The sequence below is a fragment of the Vanessa tameamea genome, chromosome 6 (genome assembly GCF_037043105.1).
Source record: "Vanessa tameamea isolate UH-Manoa-2023 chromosome 6, ilVanTame1 primary haplotype, whole genome shotgun sequence".
Lineage (NCBI taxonomy): Eukaryota > Metazoa > Arthropoda > Insecta > Lepidoptera > Nymphalidae > Vanessa > Vanessa tameamea.
Window position 1 is genome coordinate 7,442,023 of NC_087314.1, and position 22,759 is coordinate 7,464,781.

At 34.8% G+C, this 22,759-nt stretch overlaps 2 protein-coding genes across 21 annotated transcripts in view; one reads left to right on the plus strand and one right to left on the minus strand.

Annotated features, from left to right (window-relative positions):
- The window catches only part of Sif (still life), an 85,524-nt gene extending 62,893 nt beyond the window's left edge, over positions 1-22,631 (plus strand). For 11 of the 20 annotated variants that reach the window (XM_026630171.2, XM_026630179.2, XM_026630174.2 and 8 more), the window contains 18 exons: positions 1,199-1,399; positions 2,608-2,832; positions 3,045-3,231; positions 3,782-3,896; positions 6,289-6,443; positions 9,129-9,238; positions 9,588-9,785; positions 10,671-10,865; positions 11,109-11,217; positions 11,300-11,479; positions 11,599-11,736; positions 11,810-11,967; positions 12,438-12,625; positions 12,994-13,153; positions 14,368-14,454; positions 14,580-14,697; positions 15,334-15,484; positions 15,755-18,640. In XM_026630171.2, coding sequence (XP_026485956.2) covers positions 1,199-1,399; positions 2,608-2,832; positions 3,045-3,231; positions 3,782-3,896; positions 6,289-6,443; positions 9,129-9,238; positions 9,588-9,785; positions 10,671-10,865; positions 11,109-11,217; positions 11,300-11,479; positions 11,599-11,736; positions 11,810-11,967; positions 12,438-12,625; positions 12,994-13,153; positions 14,368-14,454; positions 14,580-14,697; positions 15,334-15,484; positions 15,755-16,541 — 3,462 coding nt within the window. In that variant the 3' untranslated portion in view covers positions 16,542-18,640. Of the gene's footprint in view, positions 1-1,198; positions 1,400-2,607; positions 2,833-3,044; positions 3,232-3,781; positions 3,897-6,288; positions 6,444-9,128; positions 9,239-9,587; positions 9,786-10,670; positions 10,866-11,108; positions 11,218-11,299; positions 11,480-11,598; positions 11,737-11,809; positions 11,968-12,437; positions 12,626-12,993; positions 13,154-14,367; positions 14,455-14,579; positions 14,698-15,333; positions 15,485-15,754 lie in introns of all 20 variants that reach the window. The other 9 variants (XM_026630175.2, XM_064215263.1, XM_026630187.2 and 6 more) reach the window with 6 other exon arrangements.
- LOC113393579 (programmed cell death protein 2) overlaps positions 1-22,759 on the minus strand; it is a 324,102-nt gene that overhangs the window by 170,724 nt on the left and 130,619 nt on the right. The gene's annotated exons all lie outside the window — the stretch shown is intronic.

Below are 22,759 nucleotides of genomic sequence, written 5' to 3' on the forward strand. Positions count from 1 at the left end.
TGCGCATTAATATATATTTCAGAAAGGTCACGAATACCTCGCATAAGATTTATGAATATCATAATAGAAAAAATGAACCTATCAATATGAGTCATAAAAATGTTGTGAAATGATTTTATCGAGTTGACAGAAAAGTGATATTTGTTAGCTTCGCTGCCCAAATTGACAGATCCGTTGACCGGGAGGAGGATCGTATCTGTTACGCCGACCCATGTCACGCCTCTATAAATTGCCTCTCAACAATCGGAATAAAAATGACTACAATATTTCCATATGTCGGCCTCGTTCGAATGTAATACTCGACTCAATTACAGCGACGCAGCCATACTATCTTTGATTTCGTTATATCAACATTCATTTAACAATTTAAATATGAGAGATATTCGCGATATCGCTACAAAATCAAGCTTGATGGAGTTTGAACAGCGTAATTACTTTAAATTCGACTGAATCATCCTTATATCTTATACACTACACTTATATAATGCTATGGTAACTGTGCGGGACATATTATATACACTTCAATAAGGACTACACGGTTAAGATCACTATGATCAAATAGAAATTGTTCGCTCCGTAAACGCTTACATTTTAAACCTAAACTTTTTTGTTAATTACAATAATTAAACATATCTAATTTGAAATATTTTGTGAAAATAGTTTCTCGATTTAAACTTTGTTTCATTATTACTAACAAAAAGCAATTTATTGAAATGAAAATAGATTTCAAATAATTAATTAGTTATTAACATTAATGTTAAGGGTAAGCTAGTTTTAATCACAATAACGATCAATACACTCGCTGCGTGAGTGACATGGTTCTAGAGGCTTTGAGATGCGTAACGTCTACCGCAAATACAATCGGCTGATAAATCTAGTAACCTAATTGTATAGTTCAGGTCACAGTGTAAATCTTCATGATGAGATTATAGGAGATTTTATTTTTTCAAATTCGGACTTCTCGGATAGTTTAAACTTTTTTTTAAAACTTTCTATAATTTTAAAGCCTAGTTAAAACGCAGTTAAGCATTTTATCAAAATTATAATATAATAGTTATGCATATTTTGTACATTTTTATAAATTTTACATGCGAATGAAATAACGAGATTTTTTTTACCCGAATCGTCCTCTAGCTGATCCTGTGGTTGATCTGGTTGATAATAAGTTGCATAGGACTAAGTGTAAGTATTGTTCCAGTCATTGCTGACGCACGTGTCGCGTGGCACCAAAAGCACGCTGAACAAGCTGGGCGTGTTCACCGTGTCATCATTCCACGCGTTCATCTGCGCGCGCTCCCCCTCGCTGCTGAACAACTTGCTTGCTGGTCGTGGCGCGACCAAGCGCAGGGCTCCTAACCTGTCACGATCCAACTCTGGCTCCAGTCGACGTTCCATGCAGGTCGGTAATATTCTTCCTATATTTTCACACACGAAATTCAATCTTGTGTGTCTTTTTTTATAACCTATCATGATTATATAAATTATTACATGAATGATATAATGAAGAATCACTAGTTACTATTTGTTGGTTTTTTTTATAGGATTCATAAATATTATAATGATATACGATTATATATATGTAAATAATTTTTCATTAAAAAGACTATGTACTGAGTTTTTTGCCGCTTTTTCTCGGTAGAATAAACAATCCTTGCTAGTTTAATATTAATTGAACCTAGTAAAATGACGTTTCAAAAGTACTTGTAAGAGCTTACTTGAATAAATAAAGTATATTTTGATTTGGATTTTTGATTTTGAGTTACATCACAGAATTACTCGTATAAATAAAGTATCCATTATCATGAAAAATTGAATTACAAAAGCGAATGCGGCGCTGAGGCTGTCGTACCCAATTAGATGAAGCACTGTTCATTGCTATCCAGTAGCTTACAACATTTTAATATTTTATTTGAAAATGGTAATTCTTGAATACCATTATCAATTGCGGTTCATGATAAACAACAAACTTATATATGTTCTTGTTTTCAGAAGATTTTTTAACAATATTTTGTTCCTAATTATATGTTCTACAGTGTTATAAAGATAAAAAAAACACAAAACGTTCCTCAGAGTTTAGGAAAACTTTAACTCTAGAATATCGAGGTGGCGTGCCTCCTAATATCTTAGGAACTTGTAATATACACCGTCACGAAAAGCGACGATTACTTAGTTACTCGCAGCCGCCGACTGCCTGTCATTAGACATTTCGCCCTTGTTACTAGAACAAATTACGAGCACGGCTCTATTAAGGAAAGCGGTAAATTGCCCTCGAGCAAACACAGCAGCTTTACTACCCAAATTAAGTTTTACTGTGACGGTTTTTGTACACAAAACTATGAACAGTAGCAGATGTATTCATAAAAACGTTTATTAAGGTTATTCGGTAACGAGGTTTAAGCCACATCATTACAATATCCATGCATTTTAAACAATCCCTATATACAGAATACAACTAACCACTGTATTTCAGGAACTTTATATATTCCCGTTGGAAGTCCTTTTGTCTATTACACCAAGGTTTTTTGTTTCCTTTTTTTCGCTTTTTTAAAAATATGGACTGAGACTTTTATGTGGGCGTTCTTTTGTGATGTTCCCATTGTAAAACAGATGTCGCGTGAAGAAGGCGAAGCCGCCGTAAGGGTTTCATTACCCGAAGGTACCACTGCAACTGTGGGCGTGCGCGAAGGTATGTCGGTCGAGGAGTTCCTTGCGGCTGCCTGCGCCCGGCGCTCGCTCAACCCGCTCGAGCACTTCGTGAGGGTCAAGAAACGGCGTGACATGGAAGACCACAACTACTTCGTGCCGCACAGAAGTGATCTCATTGAGACTTATGTAAGTTCGTCTATGATTCTCAATCGACAACGTCGAAAGCAATTATAACATATGTTACATTATTTAATAATATAACTATTTATATTTACTTATACTAAATTAATAATATATACCTATTATATTTTTTCTGATAACTTCAATGTTTTTAATTTAAAAAAAGGGAATAAATGAATATTTTTTATGACAATAACTAATCATGATGATTGATGTAGCTCCACACTCATGAAGTGGTTGAAGTGTGCGCCAAAATCCTGTATCAAGTGGAGTTGCAACGCACCACACTCGAGCAGATGTGGGGCTTTAGCGTGGAGGCCGAGCTCATCGAGAACGCAGAGCGCCAGGACGAGCTCTGCTGCTACGTCAGCCGCGTCGAGGACAAGAGCGTCGCCATGCAGAATGGTAACATAACCTTCACAAAGTCATTGCCTTTATTAATTACAGGTACAAGAAACTTATATAACTAGCAAAGATGCTTCGGTCGATAACGACGTTCTGTTCGGTAAGAATACGAAAGGGCGCTCACTTGTAAGTACTAGAATTCTTGTTAGTCTTTGAAAAAACAAGACAAACTCTTAACTTGTGATTTTTCTGAATCTGAACTTATTTATACATCTATATTTTCTGTGAGTTAAGACATACTTAGGATAATGTAATAAATACTATTTACTTTCGATTCGACATTTAGTGATAGCTGATTCAAAATAGTGATTGGATTGTAAATAACAATCAGGGACCCTGTGAATTGTTAAGAAAGATTTATATGTAGAGGTGTTTCGTTTTCAAAACTCGATAGAACATTCTTTGATAAATTAACAATGATATGGAACCAAAACTGAAAATCGTTGACAAATTAAGTTATTATCAATGTTGCAACTCTTAGATCGTTCTATACAGCATTGGAATCCAAACACCCTGTTTAAAAAATGTTATGCAATCAATTTGTTGTCAGGTATAATCAAAGGCGACGAAATAATGGTAATTAATGGAGCGATCGTATCTGACCTAGATATGATGTATTTGGAGAGCGTGCTACAAGAGGAACTCTCGCTGGTTATGATGATGAGGTAAGGTTTAAACTCGTCTATTAATTATCACTTTCATGCAATTTCGCCGATCGGTAGGTGAGTAAGCCGCTGTTCATTAATCAACGGTCTTCGCGTGCATTCGTTAGCATCGATTCGCATAATTCGATGCAGCGAGGTCGAGTTCGTTATGAATAAAAGGCTTCTCGTGGCTTTGTGAGAGTAGCCCGGAGCGTAACTGGGAAGCGGGTCGTGGGACCTAATAAAACGGAAGTCAAAGCGAGGCGAAGCGCTCCTTGTGTGGAAGTCTCGCAGGGTGGAAGGCTCGCGTCGGCATTTCCCGCCCTCATACACCTGACCTTTCGACCGCGACAAGTTTACTGAAGCGCTCGCAACGACCTACATGCTCCCTCGCTAGGTTAACCAAGAGGCTGATAAATTAAATACTGAATAGGAGTTAGAAATTTTAACTTCCTTTAAAAAACTCTATCGACCTGTTATTTTAATTATTCAAAAGTCCACAATCTTTGAAATAAATTTGTGAAATCTGGTAATAATACACTTCAATACATTTACTAAGGAAAGACGTATTTAAAGTTGTGGAAAACCACGAAAAACTAAATATAATCAGTAAGGTCACTTTCAATTAAAACCATATGTTGCAAAATTGTATAGTTACTCGGTTACAAGATGAATAATATCTTTAATTTTTAGATGGGTATACTTTTAAAAGAAAGGAATCCATCTTTTAAAAAATTACCGATTAAGTATCAGCATATAAATAACTACATAAAACTAAAGTCACTGGGTCTAGAATGTTTGTTCCTGAAAAAATCTGGCAACCCTATCGCTCGCCTGCGGCCCTCACCCGCGTCTCGCGCACGCCATTGTGCGCGCCGCAGCCGAGCCTCTTGACGTCGCGCGTGAATTATTATTATTACAGCCCCATATTGAATGAGCGTTGGCAACTTTTACACCAACTGAGCTTCTCGTCCGCATATTAAACCTGACAAGAAATTAGTCTCGTTAATTGTGGTAAGTGTGACGAAATCTTCTCCCCGTCGCAGAATCATCATGATACCTTTTATCTATGTACTCCTGAAAATAAAATAATCTTTCACAAAAGCGAAGCCTGTCCTTGTAATAAAACTTTTGTTTAGTTTCAAACGTATCTTCGGTTTTTCATCAGGTCTCTTAAATAAAATAATTTAAAAAAAAATCAATTAAAGAAATAATTTCTCTTTTACGATTTCAATTGAACCGATATGACAGCAATTTAAGATGTGATAGCCCTCAAATTCCATGATAAATGAGAATATGATTAAATTATCATTTAGATCACTTTTGAAATTGTTATTTATTTCAAAATAAGTATTTCTAGTGCTTACTATGCGTGCTATCAAGATACGAATTATTGTACCCGTTTAATTATTATGGTATGTACCTTCCATTTGTTTCAGTCCCCACACTAAGCTCACAAGGTGATTTATTATATGTATAGATAATTTACTTACCACTTTTGTGTATATATAATAACAATTCATGTGAACTCTTCATATGTATTTCGCAAGCGAGCCTTAAAATAGTATTCTAGGTTTAGGCTTCAATGAACGGATTAATTAAATTCATTCTACAGCATTAAAGTGCTGCATTTTCATTAAGTCGAACTTACATAAGAAACTGTTACGCCTATTCCAACCTACTTTCTCGCTGTTCTAATTCAAACACTAGAGCGTTCTAAACGCAGGGAGCAGATGTCTGTATAGTGGATGCAATTTACATACAACTCTGCGCTCACGGAACTGTCGGAAATGAATGACAGCCTGCACGCGATCAGCAATAGTGCAATGTATTAGATATCAGGACCTAAATTTACCTAAATTGACCTAAAAATACAAGTGGAATTTAATTTTCATTAGATTATATTACTTTTTATTTATAGACAACAATATAAAAAAAAACATTAAACATTTTTTTTGCCAAAAAATATCTAATTCTAATTGTAAGTGAAATTTGTACTTCGCTTATAGCATTACATTTATTTTACATTTATTACAATTATTTATTTTCTTTTCTATCAACAATAAAGATCGGAATATAATCAAAATTGATTATTACAAACAATAAATGTTTTTCACGAGAATTACGCTTGTAAATCTCGTGAAAAACATTTATTGTATAGATTTTAATTAGAGGGATTTATAAAAGTATTAACTTTATATAGGACTCATTTAGTTTGTACTTTTTAAAATGATATTTACAATCTAATTTCAATACGCCAAGATCGAACACAGGTTAGCCAACGATCGCAACCTCCTTACAAACTATTAAAATCTTCTCTCGATGTATAAAAGAAAGACAGTTAGCTGTGCGATAAGAATCGCGAGGAAATAATAAATGCAGAGGGATCGTGAACACAGCGGTTTGGTCGCAGGTCGTCGCGGACGGAGCCGCCGGAGCTGAGCGGCGTGATGCGCGCGGCCACGGACGATATAATCGATTCGTTGGTGTGCCCGCCACCGCCCAGCGAACCGCCCGTCATCTCCGACGACATGATATCCGGCCTCATCGTGCCGGCGCCCGCTTGGAGTGAGTACATTGTTTATACTCCTTGTCTGACACCCGTATCGATCATTTCAGATATTGATTTTAAGAGCATTTATTTAGGCTATGATAATAAATTTTAGCGTTGGATGTGGTAGAATATTTATCTGCTTACCTGGAACATTAATTTAACCGTATATGACGATAACGAGATGATTGTGAGTTTAAATAATAATTAAATTTCAGCGAAGTCTTCGCGTCTGACCAAACAACTTTAAACCTTACATTGATTACTGTATGTTTTAGATATTATATGTTTACGGTCATAAAATTTAAAATCCAGACGTGCATTCAACGTGCACGTTGTATAGAAATTGCTCTTATATTTCAACCTGCAACACTCAGCGACCATAGCAACACTTAATCCTTCGAACTAACGAAGCGTTATGTTGTTAGAATTCAATTAAAGCATAACGAACATGTCCGTGTCTACACTGACGAGATATGATGCCCTAGCGTACACGCTATTATTTCGTTGATCTGAAACTTCATTTACATATATGTTTAGTAATGAGAGTCGCAATAATCACAAATAACATATTCAAATCGCAGCAAATAATCGTAAATATTTTATATTGTTACCAATTTATTTCGTTGTTAACAATATGAACCAAAAAAAAGCTTTTATTTTTATCTCACAATTAATGCTTAACAAGCAACTTCAGTTTTTTCGTCTACGTAATACTTGGCAACGATTCTGCTATACCAAAATTTCATTAGCTTCCAATATCGTGGCTGTCAGCCAGTATTGTTATTAGTACAACGAAGTATTACAATTAGCATCATTTCAATTTGCGGTTATCGATTCCCAATGCTGCTTTCTATACTATAAACTTCTGGTTATTATATGCTCTTATTGATTATTATGTATACTTTATAAATAGGTCAAATTTGAATAAGATCTTTTTTAAATTACAAATACATGATCATTGTGTAGTACTCGTATTAATTAGATATTCTATGAGCAAGGATGTTTTTAAACGTAATAAAAATAGCTTGCATAAATAAAATTAAAAAAGTTTATGTCTATTGATACTTCTAAATTTAAATAAAAGCATTTTAAATAGGCTTGAATAAAAAAAAAATATGGAACTCGTATCAATTCGTTTCAAAAGTTAATTACAAATGGAGCTCTTTGTCTCCCGAAACGGTATCGTTGTAGCGGTGTGGCCACTATTTAGAACAAGCCCGAAATTGCTACGCTCTTGATTCACTCGCTGTGATTTATTTCAGTACGAGGGTCTGCAACACAAGAGGCAATTATAATACCGTATTGGTTTGACATGCGAGGCGATACTTGATGCTACGATAGAGAATATGAACTCGGAACAATAAGCCTCATCGACCGCATAAATCCTTATTACGCGCTATGATTGTTGCCACATTCAAACAGAGAAGCCTTATTCAGTTTTATCTTTTATATCACTGTAATGGAGACACTTTTCTTTTAAATTTTGTAATTTTCAATCCTGTAAAAATATAATCATTCAAAAATTTAACGTAATTTATTTTCATCGACGTAGTATAAAATGTTTACGTATATTTGTCTAAATTAATTATTTTGACATTTACCACTAACAAATATAGTATTTTTATAGTACAAAGCACAACCGATAACATTTCCTTAAGCCTAGTGTTTTAGATTACGAAATAGGTTACAGCAAATTAAAAACTGAAAGCAAAAACCACTCATCGCGGCCTCCAAATAAAGGTCGCGACCCTTTCCCCTGGGCTATTTGCTCGCCCCTGATGTCGACTTACCTCGACCAAAAAACTCATTGTGTCAATTCTTATCACAATACTAGCTGGGTACGTAAGTTGTAATTTAGCCGTTAATGTTGAAATCTGCTGCCTTATCAAAGTCCCAAATAAATAATTACGTTTCGTATTTCATCTCGCCGGTGAGGCTGAGGCTCGACATGACTCAGACGTGGTACTTTATAGCAATTTAGGGCGGCTTTATTTCAGTGTGTACTTTATGTTATATTCCAATGTTAACTACATTTTCACTATCATATAGTAATTATAATTGACATTCCGCTTTAATGATTTTAATTTCCGTCGTAAATTTTAATACACTATTATCTAACGAGCAATATATGATTAGGTATTGGTTAAGATAATTTATTTTCGATTTCAATATGGGTGCAACGGTAATTTACGTTTCTTTTTTTTTAATTTATTGTGTTTACACTATAGTCCAAAATGTACCAACTATAAAATACTATATATTTTATAAAAAATAAGACGTCCTTATTAAAATTAATTAATATTTATTATTATTAATACTACAATAGATTATTTTTAAAACTCAAGTTTTTTTTAAATTATAATAAAAGTATGTGTAAGGTAGGGCTTTGCGCAACTCCGTCTGGGTATGTACCGACCAGTTATGAGATATTCTACCGCCGAACATCAGTACCCAGTATTGTTGTGTTCCGGTTTGAAGGGTGAGTAAGCCAGTGTAACTACAGGTAGAACAACGGTCATAACATCTTAGTTCCCAAGGTTGGTAGCGCGTTGATGATGTAAGGAATGGTTAATATTTCAAGCAGCGCCCTTATCTATGGGCGGTGGAGACCACTTACCATCATGTGGCCCATTTGCCCACCTTAATAATAAAAAATAAATACTTTACATTTAAAGAAATAACAATCTGAATTTTAACAGGTAAAGAACTGTACAGCCCCGAAGCGGAAACACACGGTGACGCGACGACCACGGGCCCGCCGAAAGTTAGTTCTCGTACTAACTCCTTCGAGATCGAGAACCTCCTCAAGGTGCTTAATAAGGAAGACTTCACTTAAAAAGCTTCTTTGCTCACTCCTGCACCCTTCACCCGCTTGACTCGACGTCTCAACAATCTACGTAACCTTTTCCGCCGGCTACTCGAGGGCTCTCGCTTCGATACGAAATCCGTTTCTAAATGATTATTTAATCAACCTTATATTGGTCTCGATTTCTAGGATCGAACCAACGGTTTCAAGTACAAGAGTAATCATACTCGGAAGAAACAAACTTTCGTACAGAAACGCTCCAGCATGTTTCCTCCCTCGCAATCATTGTTTCGTAATCATCTGAACATTCGCTACGTAGCAATAATAGCTTTTAATCCGTGGGCATAAATAGAAGTGTGGGCGTGTGCGTGTGCGGCAGAGTGCGGAGCAGGTGACGGGCTGGTGCCGGTCGCCGGCTGACACACGCCGTGGCAGCCCCACCGGCAGCCTGACCAGCGCGGCCGTCACACCCTCGCGACATCTCTCCGACGCGGACAAGCTGCGTAAGGTCCTCATGGAGCTCGTCGACACCGAGCGCGCTTACGTCAAGGTTTGTCAAGGTTCTATGTGCCAGAATCCGTATACATCCACGTTCGGAGACTCGACGTCGAGGACGCATCCATCGACAGTGTAAGTTATTATCTATCATCATCGATCTCGCATCTCCGAACGAACCGATGTTGCGGCTTATCGAAAGATTTGAGGTGGTAAAAACGTGTCATAATACTCAGCCGACTGCGCTTTCACGGCCGATTACTCGATTGGATCTACGACGTGCAAAATATATCATTTTGACGGGCGATCGCTCGCATCCCGTTTTTATCTGATACATCAATAATTCGTGTATGGATTTTCCTCTGAGTTGTATAATAAATACAATAACATTCTTTTTACAGCTATTCAATTTGATTTCTTTAAATTATAACGCTTATTAATAATGTAACTTTTTATTTAATAAACACCAAATATATCAATTGCTACGTAATTAATGTCAATGCCTTTTACGTCGAAAACTTTAATGGCTTTCGTAAAGTAGCTATTTATAAGTAGCAAGATTAAAAGTAATAGCATTATCATTCTTAGTCGTCACATACGGAGAGATTTAACGAAGTTGCGGACGGAGACTCGGAATTAAGTTTATAAGCAATTTCCGCGTAACTTGTAACGGTGTTTAGAGCGTCGTGTTGTGAGAAAAAAATATTAAAGTTTACTTTTTTTATATCGATGTAGCTTATTTTATTCGGCCGAGCAAATATTAAATTTTCCGAGATTATAATTACGTGATATAAATGGGTAATTTCTTAAAGTTGAGGTGAATTTATAGCTTTATAAAACCAACAGCCGAACAACTGTCTAACTGTCGGCTTACATAAAACATTTGTATCGCTCTGGTTGGAGTTATCGACCGTGTTTCAGACTTAACCAATAATTACAGCATCTGAATAACTTGTTGGAGAATTACTTGGAACCGCTGAAAAAGGAAACTTTTTTATCGAACGCCGAAATCAACGCTTTGTTCGGAAATATTCAGGAGATAGTAACTTTCCAAAGACAATTTCTGCAAAACTTAGAAGAAGCGCTGGAGGCTGAACCCAATTTTAACCATTTCGAATTCTCTAATCAATTCAAGGTGTGTATACGATATATATTCAATCTATTATATATGAACCTTCAATATTTATTACTTATTAACATTTGATATGACACATAAACAAATAAAATTGTATTTAAAAAAACTTGTGGCTATCGAATGACGTGTTTAATACTAATAGTTGTAATAAAAAGTTAGAGTATAATTTTTTTAAAAGCAACATTAGAAGGACACAACTTTAAAATTTCGGTAAAATTTAAGCATTTTCATATAACTTTTCAGAACGTTCTCTTCGCAGTTGGAAATGCTTTTCTATATTACGTCAACCATTTCAAATTATACAGTTCTTTCTGCGCCAGTCACAGTAAGGCACAAAAAGTTTTACATCCGAGTAAGTTTTAACCTATAAGATAGATTTTTAAATTTTTTTTTATTTTATTTTTTTATAATCAATTATTTTTTATTGCTAACAGACGAAGGTAACCAAGCGTTACAAGAATTCTTGGCAGCCCGCAATCCAAAACAACAACATTCTTCAACTTTAGAATCGTACTTAATTAAACCTATTCAAAGAATCCTCAAATATCCATTACTTCTGCAACAGTTGCGAAATTTGACTGACGTGAATTCGGAAGAACATCTTCATTTAGTGGGTAAGGGGTGAAATATTACAATAGACATGTTAATTTTCGATATAATAATATTAACTTATAAATTATCAACCACTGTAAATAGATTTTTATAAATGAGGTATTTTTTATTCACTTTACAGAAGCCTTAAAGGGAATGGAAAAAGTTGCAGAGCATATAAATGAAATGCAACGTATACACGAAGAATACGGTGCTATATTCGATCATTTGTTTAGACAACACCAGAAGTCTTGCAAGCAACCAATTGACCTGAGCCCTGGTTAGATCATTGCGTAATAAAAATAAAATAAAACAAACCTATAAGCAATAAATACTATCGTGAATATTTTCAGGTGATTTATTGTACTATGGAGGCGTAGAATGGTTGAATATATCAGACTTTTTAGGTAAAATAAAGAAGGGACTAGAATTGCACGCTATGTGTTTTGTTTTTAAATCAGCCGTTGTCTTCCTATGCAAAGAAAGACTGAGACAGAAAAAGAAGTTAATGGTGAGCTTTTTGTCTATGAATATTTATAATACTTTTCCTGCGAACGTTTCACAAATTTTGCCCTACTTATATCCCGTTCTTTAGTTTCTAATAAATTATGTATGTAAAAACTTCAATTTTCACTGAAAATAACTGAGATTACTTCCTAGCGAAAAGTAAATGCGTTTGTACCTCTTTTTTTATTGTAAAAAAACATAGCACTCTTAATTTGTGAGTTAACCAAAGGCTCATAATGAACTTCCAGCGCCTCTCTAGTTAGCTTACTCTGTTGATCTTTACATTTATTTAGGATTTAATATAAAATCTGAAACGAAAACATTGGTTGCTTTACTGTCGTCTAAAATAACTCGTATTTTTGCAATATCTTGTTATCTAAAAGTACTTTGATTTTACTTTTTCACATATTTATTCTTAATTTGATATATGATGAACTTAGTATGTGATTTTTAAACTTCATTTTTAAATTATAGGGGGTTTCCTCCAAAAATAATTCTAACGAGGTAGAAATAATTCGTTACCAAGTTTTGATACCGGTAACGGAAGTACAAGTACGAGCCTCTTCAGCTAAGGATATGGACAGCCACTTCCTGTGGGAACTTATCCACTTACGCAGTCAACTCCAGCGACGATCCGAAAAAGTTTACGTTTTATCGAACAGGTAAGATAATACAGCTCTGTCTATATGTAAATTAATTTGAATTATACTTCATTATGACAGCTATGACAAAAAACTTGACAAGGCACCAATTAATTCGTTAAAGGACCGTGGAAAGCGTTTAGTCATAAATTGATAATTTTCAAAAAGGATATAATTTATTAAACCAAGAAGAAAAATAAATAAATTTAGTGAATGAACGATAGAAAGAACACAATATGAACCACCAAGTATACCTAATTTAGCGTTTAATAATGATAAGTATTCAAATATCTCAAAAACTCCGCTAACAAAATTGTAATCCTACTTTCCCCCGAATAATCCGAATCCGATATCAGCGCCATTTCGTAAAATACGAGATCTGTCAACAGTACCGCGGACTTCCGCAACGCGTTCCTCAAGACAATTCGGCAGATCATCCGCGAGTCGGTCCGCAACATGTCGCTGCCGAGCGCGCGGCCCGCGCCCGCGCCGCCGCGCGCGCCGCACGCGCACCACGCGCACCACACGCTCGACCGACCCAAGCACCAGGTGACGATTCTACTACCGAATACCGAATTCACGTCTCGATAAAGCAAATTCTACAATGACTTAATATCTATTTATTATTCGAATGCATACACATAAAAATATATTTATAGTGCTACGTAAGTCCTTTAATATTAACCCAAGATACCCATATCGTACATTTTTTACGCAAATCTTTAAATACATTTGAATATTATATAGTAGCATATCATTATCGTGCATCAGTAATATGGATTTATAGGTCTTATACCTTTGACAGATGAGTATTCTTGTAATGCCGTTAAATACTCAGAGATAACTGAAATTTCCTTATAGTTATAAACAAGTTTTAGTAGTTTAGTCTTGGGTAAGCCGGAAAGCAGATAGGTATTAAAAATTTTAACTAGGAAACATGAGTACTTTGAGTTTTAAAAAATCTGTATTCTGATAGATATTGAAGTATCACTTAAGAAAGGACTACTAAATAACAAAGTTCCTATTCTCTTTCGTTCATTGCATTTTATCAGCAGTCGTCTGACTATACATACATAATACTTACATTTCATTCTATAGGACTGTTGGGCAAGACTTGAATAATAGGCGAAGCCATGGGTAGCCACAGATTTTGAAATGTGTATTACTGAAAAAGTTTTTCTCATTAGCCAGTCTGAAACTTTGAGGAGAAACTTTTTCTAGATTCAGGTAACTTCTCAAACTTGGACTGCAATATAAAATCGAATATTATGACCGAAAGTGTTTTAAATGTTACTTTACTGTTACTGTTACTGAAAATTAAAATGATATATAACTTTCAATTGAATATTAATAAATTTATTTAGATTTTAAAAATCGGTATTCTTGAGTTACATGAACAGACTGAACAGTGTAGTGAAATAATAGCTGCAGCCGAATAAAACCATACAAATTTATGTTGGAATAATACAATAATTACGGTAGAGACAATTTTCTGTTTCCTTTACAATATTTCAGTCTTGGCGAGTAAAATTCTTCGTATAATTTAAATATAGTATAATTAAATTGGAGTTTGACAGAATGCGAAATCATTAAAAATATGCAGTCCAAGTATTCAGAACATAATTACCTCGTGTAATTATTTTTGTTTAAAGGAAAAACTATATGTTATCATTGACTCACTAAAACGAATAAGCTTAAATTTATTTCTTGTTTTATTGTGAGGATTAGACAGTTTGATTGTATATAGTATTTATTTTTTACAGGTGCAGGTCATGCAAGGTTCTCAAACACTTGGAAAAACGAAGAAACCCAAAACTACTGGACAACGCCTCTCTGCTGGCAATATCGAGGTATACATTTTCAAAGTCCTATTGTAGATTTATGTATATATTCTATAGTGTGGATAATTTTATTTAACTAATAATCAGATATATTTAATATTGTAATTAATATTAATATTTTTAATATTCGCTAGGTCGGTGATTTGTCTAGAGAGAACTCACAGGAAGCTGAAGAACTACCGCAAATGTCTGAGGTATCATCAGATGAAACTACATTTAGACAGAGAAGCAAGACGCTTGGCGATACAGCAGGTTAGAAAAAAATATAATATATATTTCAAAGCAGCATTTAAATACATATATTTTTTTTATTACAATAGATATTATAAGAGACAATGATTTATGAAAATGAAATATTGTATTGTTAACAAGCACTTAATTCTTATATTTTTAATAAACTGTTTACTATTTGAGCCATCCTTCATACAAATAGGCAGCGCTGCGATTTGGTCATAACATAACAGATGATAGGATAAAACTTACCCTGAGTTTTCTCCCTTAAAATTTGTGAGAATTTATTATTAATCTTGCATCTCTATTTCTTTTTTCGTTGGGCTAAGGCCTCCTCTCCCTTGAGGAGAAGGTTTGGAGCATATTCGACCACGCTGCTCCAATGCGGGTTGGTGGAGTACACATTTGGCAGAATTTCGTTGAAATTAGACACATGCAGGTTTCCTCACGATGTTTTCCTTCACCGCCGAGCAGGAGATGAATTATAAACACAAATGAAACACATGAAAATTCAGTGGTGCCTGCCTGGGCACTCCAAATCATCGGTTAAGAAGCACGCGTTCTAACCACTGGGCCATCTCGGCTATTTCTTTTTTATCTTCTTCTAATTTCTATTTTATTTTGAAAGAAGTGAAATGTGTGACTTACGCAAACCAGCAGATATGAGCAAGCGGTCGGCGCCGAGTGCGTCGAGCTCGAGTGGCGCGGGCGCGGGTGCCGAGGGCTCCAAGTCCGAAGGCGAGGACGAACCGCCGCCGCCGCCCGCCAAGCGAGGGTTAGGCCGCACTCCCAACCACCTCACCCTCAGGTACCAACATATGTATGGGCTAACCACACCGACACCGCCTGCGCGATTGGAATCCACTCGCTGACTATACACGTCCCGACTCTAAATTTATCTGTAATGTGACGTAGGTTCGCTTGTTTCTCATACATATGTCGCCACTTTTAGATATAGCTGAAATCTAAGAATAACTAATCTTTACATTGACTCTATTGTTTTGTTGTATTTTATATGATTAAATAGTCAATATTATTTCAAAGTATTTTTTAAATATATTTTATAAAATATTTGCAGCACGACATCGACGTTGAGCGCTGGAAGTACGGGAAGCCAGGCCAGACTTATCCAATCTTCGCATCAACCTACCCAGTACCAACCTACTATGGTCAGAGAGCTAGGTAAGCATGGATCTCAATCGCTTAAATCTTCACCAGAGAGGAGGGGCTCGTCTGCGTCAGAGAAAAAGATCAAAGTAATCCGCTCAGGAAGTGGCAGCAGCATTAATAGAGATAGATCTCCGATGCGATCCACCGAACACATTTCACCCGACAGAGACCGTGTGACGAAAGTTATTATTTGCAAATCCCCAAACAAGTCTAGTTTAAAGCAAAGTAGTAAGACGCTCCATCGATCACCGAGAGGTAGTTTTGATCAATCTAAATCTCCTCGAGAATCAATTGACAAATCTCGGTCACCGCAACAGAGCTTCGATGGCTCTAGATCTCCCCGTGGTAGTATAATGAAATCGAGAGAGAGTAGTCTTGATCGAGCAAAGTCGCCGAAACCAGTTCCCAAGAAGGGCATAATGCGCACTCCACAGGCTAGTTTTGACAGATCTCCATGCAAATCACCGAACACGAGTCGTCGATCTTCTAAATCCAGCGGGGAAAAGTTAGCTAAACTAGGAACTAATTCCCTTGATAGAATGACACACTACTCACAACTGGCGAAAGCCGAAGATAAAGCAATAAAAATGGGTATCGTTGTTTCCAAATCGACCGAGTCTATCGCAAAAGCTATCGAACATCCGACCTGCGTTGAATGTTACCTCTCGGGGAAGAAACAAAGTAAAACCTCCTAGCATAAGGGGAAGGGCAAGCAGCCCAAACCTCGCCGGAAGTCTTTAGCGTCTCAATCGATTTTGGTAACATCAGATCGCAGCAGTGTTGAGACGCTAGACGGCTCCGGGCACGAGCGCGGCCGTTGCCCTTCCTCCCGACATTGCCTGAAGAATGATTTCGATCAAATACATGTTTAATTTCCTTGACAACAGTTGCACACCGTTGACTAAGCGGCTTCTAATTTTCGAATGACACGATTGCTCTAATGCATGTCACCTTAATAAATCACTTGTAACCTGCCCTTTATCGCTTAGTCCACAGTTTGCAACCGCTATTAATTTGGGTTTTATAACTACTACGTACCTTATTTGGGCGTTAATTTATCAGAAATGTATCTAAACCGATTGCGAGAATCAATAAACTGGTCGATATGAAGCGATGTCGCTACTACTCGTGTTTATGACCAAGGGCTAATATTATGGAATACTAAAGAATGGAATTGATTAGAGAAACATAAAAGAAAGTTATTTTAAGTGATTAGATAGTAACTTAAAAAATCCTAGAATCGTTTTAAACCGTAGACATAATCTCACTACGTATTAAGTAGATGACACCAACTAATTTAATCTAATCGTAGAAAATACTCGACTGCAAGATGAAGCTTGAGACAACCGGCAACGTTCAAATTACGTATACGTAATCATTACTATTTACAATAACATTACTCGATTCAACCCCTTCTAGGGTAAAATATGTTGAATTACATAAATTAAAAATATATCTAGACATATAATGGATCCATAATGAATCTAAATTAAAAAAAAAACCCTTTACTCTAGTCCTCAAGAGCTAAGTGTTACATTTGATGGCTGTGGAATCGTACTGATGATAATCCTTAATCAACTTGTCCTAGTGTTTATCTTATTAAATCATTTCACTTCTAATATTCTTATTACAAATTTCATTATATAAGTAGCATATTGTTATTATTACGTACATACATTGCTATGGATTTGTACCATTAAGTCTTCCATTTCGAAATACCTATATAATTAATAATATTAATTTATTTTTTTATTATTTATTCTGTGCCTGCTCAAGTTAGATTTAAGTTTAATGTTTACTATGCTAAATATTATTATTATCACTATCATGAAATTAAAATAATCCTTCTTTCTAATTTAAACTATTATCGCAAACTACAATATCAACTAGAATATGAAGCAATGCTGTTAATGTGTTTTCTGCAATTAAATAACTACTTATACTATTATAGTTAATCGATAATTATATGATCTATGTGCATGCTATAACAAATATAATACTCAATTATCATACTAAATATCGTATAATAGGCTAGCCATAAAGCATTTAAAGTGCAACATAATAATACACTAACGACATAATAACCTATTAATAAAAGTAGAGAAAATATTCGTTAAAATAACTTATTACTTAGCAACTAGATATGCACTCTATCCGTGGGATGACCTCTAGATATCGCACGTATTAAACTCCCAAAACTTAGTGTCGTGAAAGAGTAAAATTAATCAAACATCTATGTACTGGTGCACTCTAGATTTATAATTACTATGAAAATATATAATCATGACATAGCTATAAATTATATTAATATACCTATAGTATCGATCACAATAGTTACGACACCGCCGAAGCTTTTTGAATGTTCGATGACAATGTTGACCTCCGAATCATGACTAGCTGCTTTAAGGGCACAGCTTCAAAGCTTTTTAGCTTTTTCTACTACGTTCACTCGCATATTTACGGGCCCGATTCATAATGTGTCAACGCAGCCGAAACGAAATCGCAACCGAACGGTCCTTACACGGCCAAGAGCACACGTGCGCACCACGCGCACCAAGCGCACGACGCGCACGAGACGTGCACCATACGTTTCGAGTCGCGATTTCGTTTCACATATTGCGATGCGCAAGCGGACGAGGCGACGACGACAACATTCATCAAACATTCAACTCTTTTCGCGGAGCCGCAGCAACCCGGCGATCGGTGCGAATTCCAAAAAAATCCGACGGAACGTCCAGGACGCGTCACGGACGAGAGCGACGTGTAAAAGAGTTCGGTGTTTGGTGTGTTGTAGGGTCGCCCGTGTGGAAACCGCGCGACGTGGCGAGCGAGGCGGCCGCGGCCCCCGCGCCCGCGCCGCTCCCCGCGCCCGCGCCCACCACGCTGCCGCGCTCGCAGCGCCCCGCGCCCCGCGCGCCGCACCTCTCCGCCAGCCGCAAGTCGCTCGCGCCGGACCACCGCCACTAAACCGCCACTCGAAACGAACCTTACCCTCTGCTTCCGATTCGGTTCGACCATTTCTTCGAGCAACCTACCTATATCACGCATGATACCTTCGGTCACTAAGTATCCTCTTCACGGATCGGATCGGAACGGACTAAATATTTTAGTACCCCACATCTCAAAATTTGGATGGGCGTATGAGTTTAGTACCATTGAAAATATCCTATCAATTCCGAACGTGAGAGTGAAAATAAATCAAAGTGATCCTTTCCTTTGGAATTACATTATTTTATATATCCCTTTATTTTATGGCATTTTATAAAAATTTATTTATCAACAACGAATGAATGATATATTAACAATTATCGGCGATTGATATGATGTTGATTAATATCAATAAAAACTTTCTATAATTTTCAAAAAATTAAATGAAATGAGTCTTATGAAGAAAATAGAGAGTTTTTAAATGTTTCAAAGGTACTTGACGCTCCAACCCTATCGAGTCTACGCCGCCACTATAATACTCCTCAGACCTGGATCGTCTCCTTGTTCTATAACTACCATCTTATGCTTCCAATTATGAAATTAAATGATCTCATATTTAATTGCTTGAAATTGCTATTTATAATTTATTATCAATTTGCAAATATTAACTATCATTGCGTTTTTTAGTAAATTTAGAAATTTGTCGTAACTTCTAAACAGACCTTGATAACTGTAAGGATTTAAAAAGCTGCATTTAAAATAAACATCTAAATATTATAAACAATAAAATAAGGCTCATAAGCCAGATACTTGCAGAGCGTTTTAAATCATTACTGAACTTTTATTTCTTATGATAATCGATACATCGATTACATATCGATGTTTCCATGGATTTGAAATATGACAGCTATATATTGCACAATTTATATTTTAAGCAATGACATATAAGATTATTTCATTTTTACAGTATCTAAATAAAAGACTACGAAACTAAAGTAACTAAACTAATGAAAAGTGTATTAATTTAGAAACGAATGAAAATATATATATTATGGAAGGAATTAAATATGAAATATATACAGCTAATCGATAAGAAAAATAATCATTAAACTCGAACTACATGTAAACTATTCAATTTAATTCGGATATTTTCAAATATAACCACGGAAATATAGTAATTGATTGCACATAATATAGAAAAGAAAAACAGCCACTAATTGAAAAAAATATTTATTAAAATTGTTTATTTACAAACGTTCATCGTCTTATTTACAATATTAAAGACTTGATTATATTTATATTGGAGTCGTGCACCTCCGTTACTATATCTCTGGACACGGCAATGACGAGTGGTCGGTAGAGTCAGATGGTAGAGTCATGATCGTAGAAATTTTGTAAAAAGTAACACTCAGTTTGTTTATTAAACTTGCAAACTAATATTTTAGATATAATACGTATATTCAAGAGAATAATGTTTTTAGTACCAGTAGAAAATTTTCAACGGCAATTGCTTAAAGCTCAAAGATTTTACTTATTTATATGTTCTCCGTAAAATGAACGTAATTTGTTTTATGCTCAAATACTTTATATTGTTTCCAACATAAGACTGTGTGCGTCTCGTCTGTAGTATGAAGACATTGAATAACTATAGAAACCTTCGATTAAATCAAATCTGTTGAGAAGTATCCACATAGATATGTATATACCGTTGCCTATATAAGGTTACTTACCCCAAATAATGTCCCTCATTGATATTGTGAATGTGCTATATCGCACACCTCCCTAGAAATTACCGTTTATTAAAATATAACGAAAATAGTCTCAGATAGGCGTTAAGTTTTATTTATTCATGTTAGATCTAACGAGAATCTCTTTAAGTCAGTAAGTCAAGCCCGTAAGTATAAAATGACAATATCAACAGATTCATTTACCTTCCATTACAATGTCGGTTTCATATTTTATAAAAATAATATTAAATTTTATTTTATTATTTAAAAGCGTAGGTTTGATATATTCTTTACTCAAAACCACATCTACGTAACTACTTCATAGTTAAATAGACGACAGTGATTGTAATATATTAATTTAGTATATTTGTATATTCATTTCGGAAGGTATGTGTTTACATTTATTACTAATTATTTGTCTCTGTTATAGATACTACGCTTTTAAATATATAAATAATGTCATACAATTAACTTAGTTTAATAAAAACGTATTTGCCAAAAATGAAATTTCTAATATGTATTCTGTGCCAAACTGGGTTATTCCACATACCCATATCCATGCTTTTTATACTCACTGTTAACATAGTACGGAGTAAATATATCGTGAAAGTAGTTAGCTGTAATCTATTTGCGTTTCATTTGCTCACATTGGCAACGCAATCACTTAACTACCCTATAGTTGAATATGCACATTACCTTATGGAAAAAAGTACACTAGGTAGTTTTGATAATAATTTCTCTTCGTGATCAAATTCGAAATTTCTATCATAGGTTAGGCGAATTATATAACATATATCCATGTCTCGGTTTGTATTATTTACCCGTTGAGAAATAATTAAAAACACATTTCTTTAACGTACAGATATTGAATTATAGATATGTTATTCAAAACCACCATATAACTCGAAACTGAACTGCTTTTACAATATACGTATTATTTTATATTTTAGTATCGTTTTTATGAAGACATACATAATATTTACCTCCTTGCCTTGTGTTATAATGTTAACTTTGTATACTTTTTTTGACTTGGATATAAAAATGTGTAAATTTGTTCGAACGTCGTTCTTATTCAAATTTTATATTGATTTGATTTGATATGAGTATATTGTTTATAATTGAAGATGTTTAATAATTATAAGTTGGGACATATCACCGACGCCGGCGAGTTCAGTTACTATGCTATATTGTGGTTTTAATAATATTATATTAAATGTTTTACAGTAATTTTTAAATTTATTGTATATTATGTATCAATACTGTGTAGATATTGTAATATTTATTATTATTATCACACAACACACATATTGCAATGATATTTCAAATTTTAAGTATCGGTTCGAAAATTGTTTTGTGATTTATTAAATAAAACCTGTTTATTAATATACATATGTTAAAATATTCGAATTTAATAATTACGAACTTATACAATCAATTTATAGATATTGTTATACTAAGAAAATATAATTAATAAAAAGAATAAACAAATATGAGTGAATAATGAAATGAAGAATGTGCTCATTAATTGCGATTGTATTTCATACTTCAATGACATTTGGAAGTAACGTAGGAAAATGAATGAATATTTAGAAAGACTTATTGAAGTAAAATACGAATGTAACTAATGTTATTATAAGTATTGTACTTTTATAATTTAACCTTATATAGTTTGTTAGTTCAGTTCCATCGCCTCCTCGTTCCTCTGAAATATTTTCAAACTACATCAAATTAGCGAGACGTATTTGAAATATTAGCAAACATTTTCTATCACAACGTCCGCCTACGAAACAACAGGACGCTGGTAGACATTTGGATATTTTTATTATCGAATTCATTTTATTAATACGCCTAAATTAAAAGTGCCTTTACGTATTTCGTGAACACTGAACGTAAGTGCACGCGCATCTGTCGGGCTACCGTCGTGCGGTTTGATAGTAGTTTGTCAAAATGTTTGTATTCCTTGAGTTCTTTTCCTTGCTCTCGTAATTTTAGTGATTCCGTTAGTATTCATTGATTTGTAAATTATTGATGTATGCATTCCTATTCGTTTTGTAAGTATCGATAAGTTCAATTTTGTGACACATATTATGGAAATTACTTTTTATTGCTTATGAATAAATATAAAATATATATGTAATTTTTTTTTCCATCCACCTTTATGACTAAGTATAACTATGTATGGATGTCATGTTAGTACTGAAAATATTTTCGAAGATTTAAAATTACATTCAAATTTTCGATTATAACATTTAATTAAC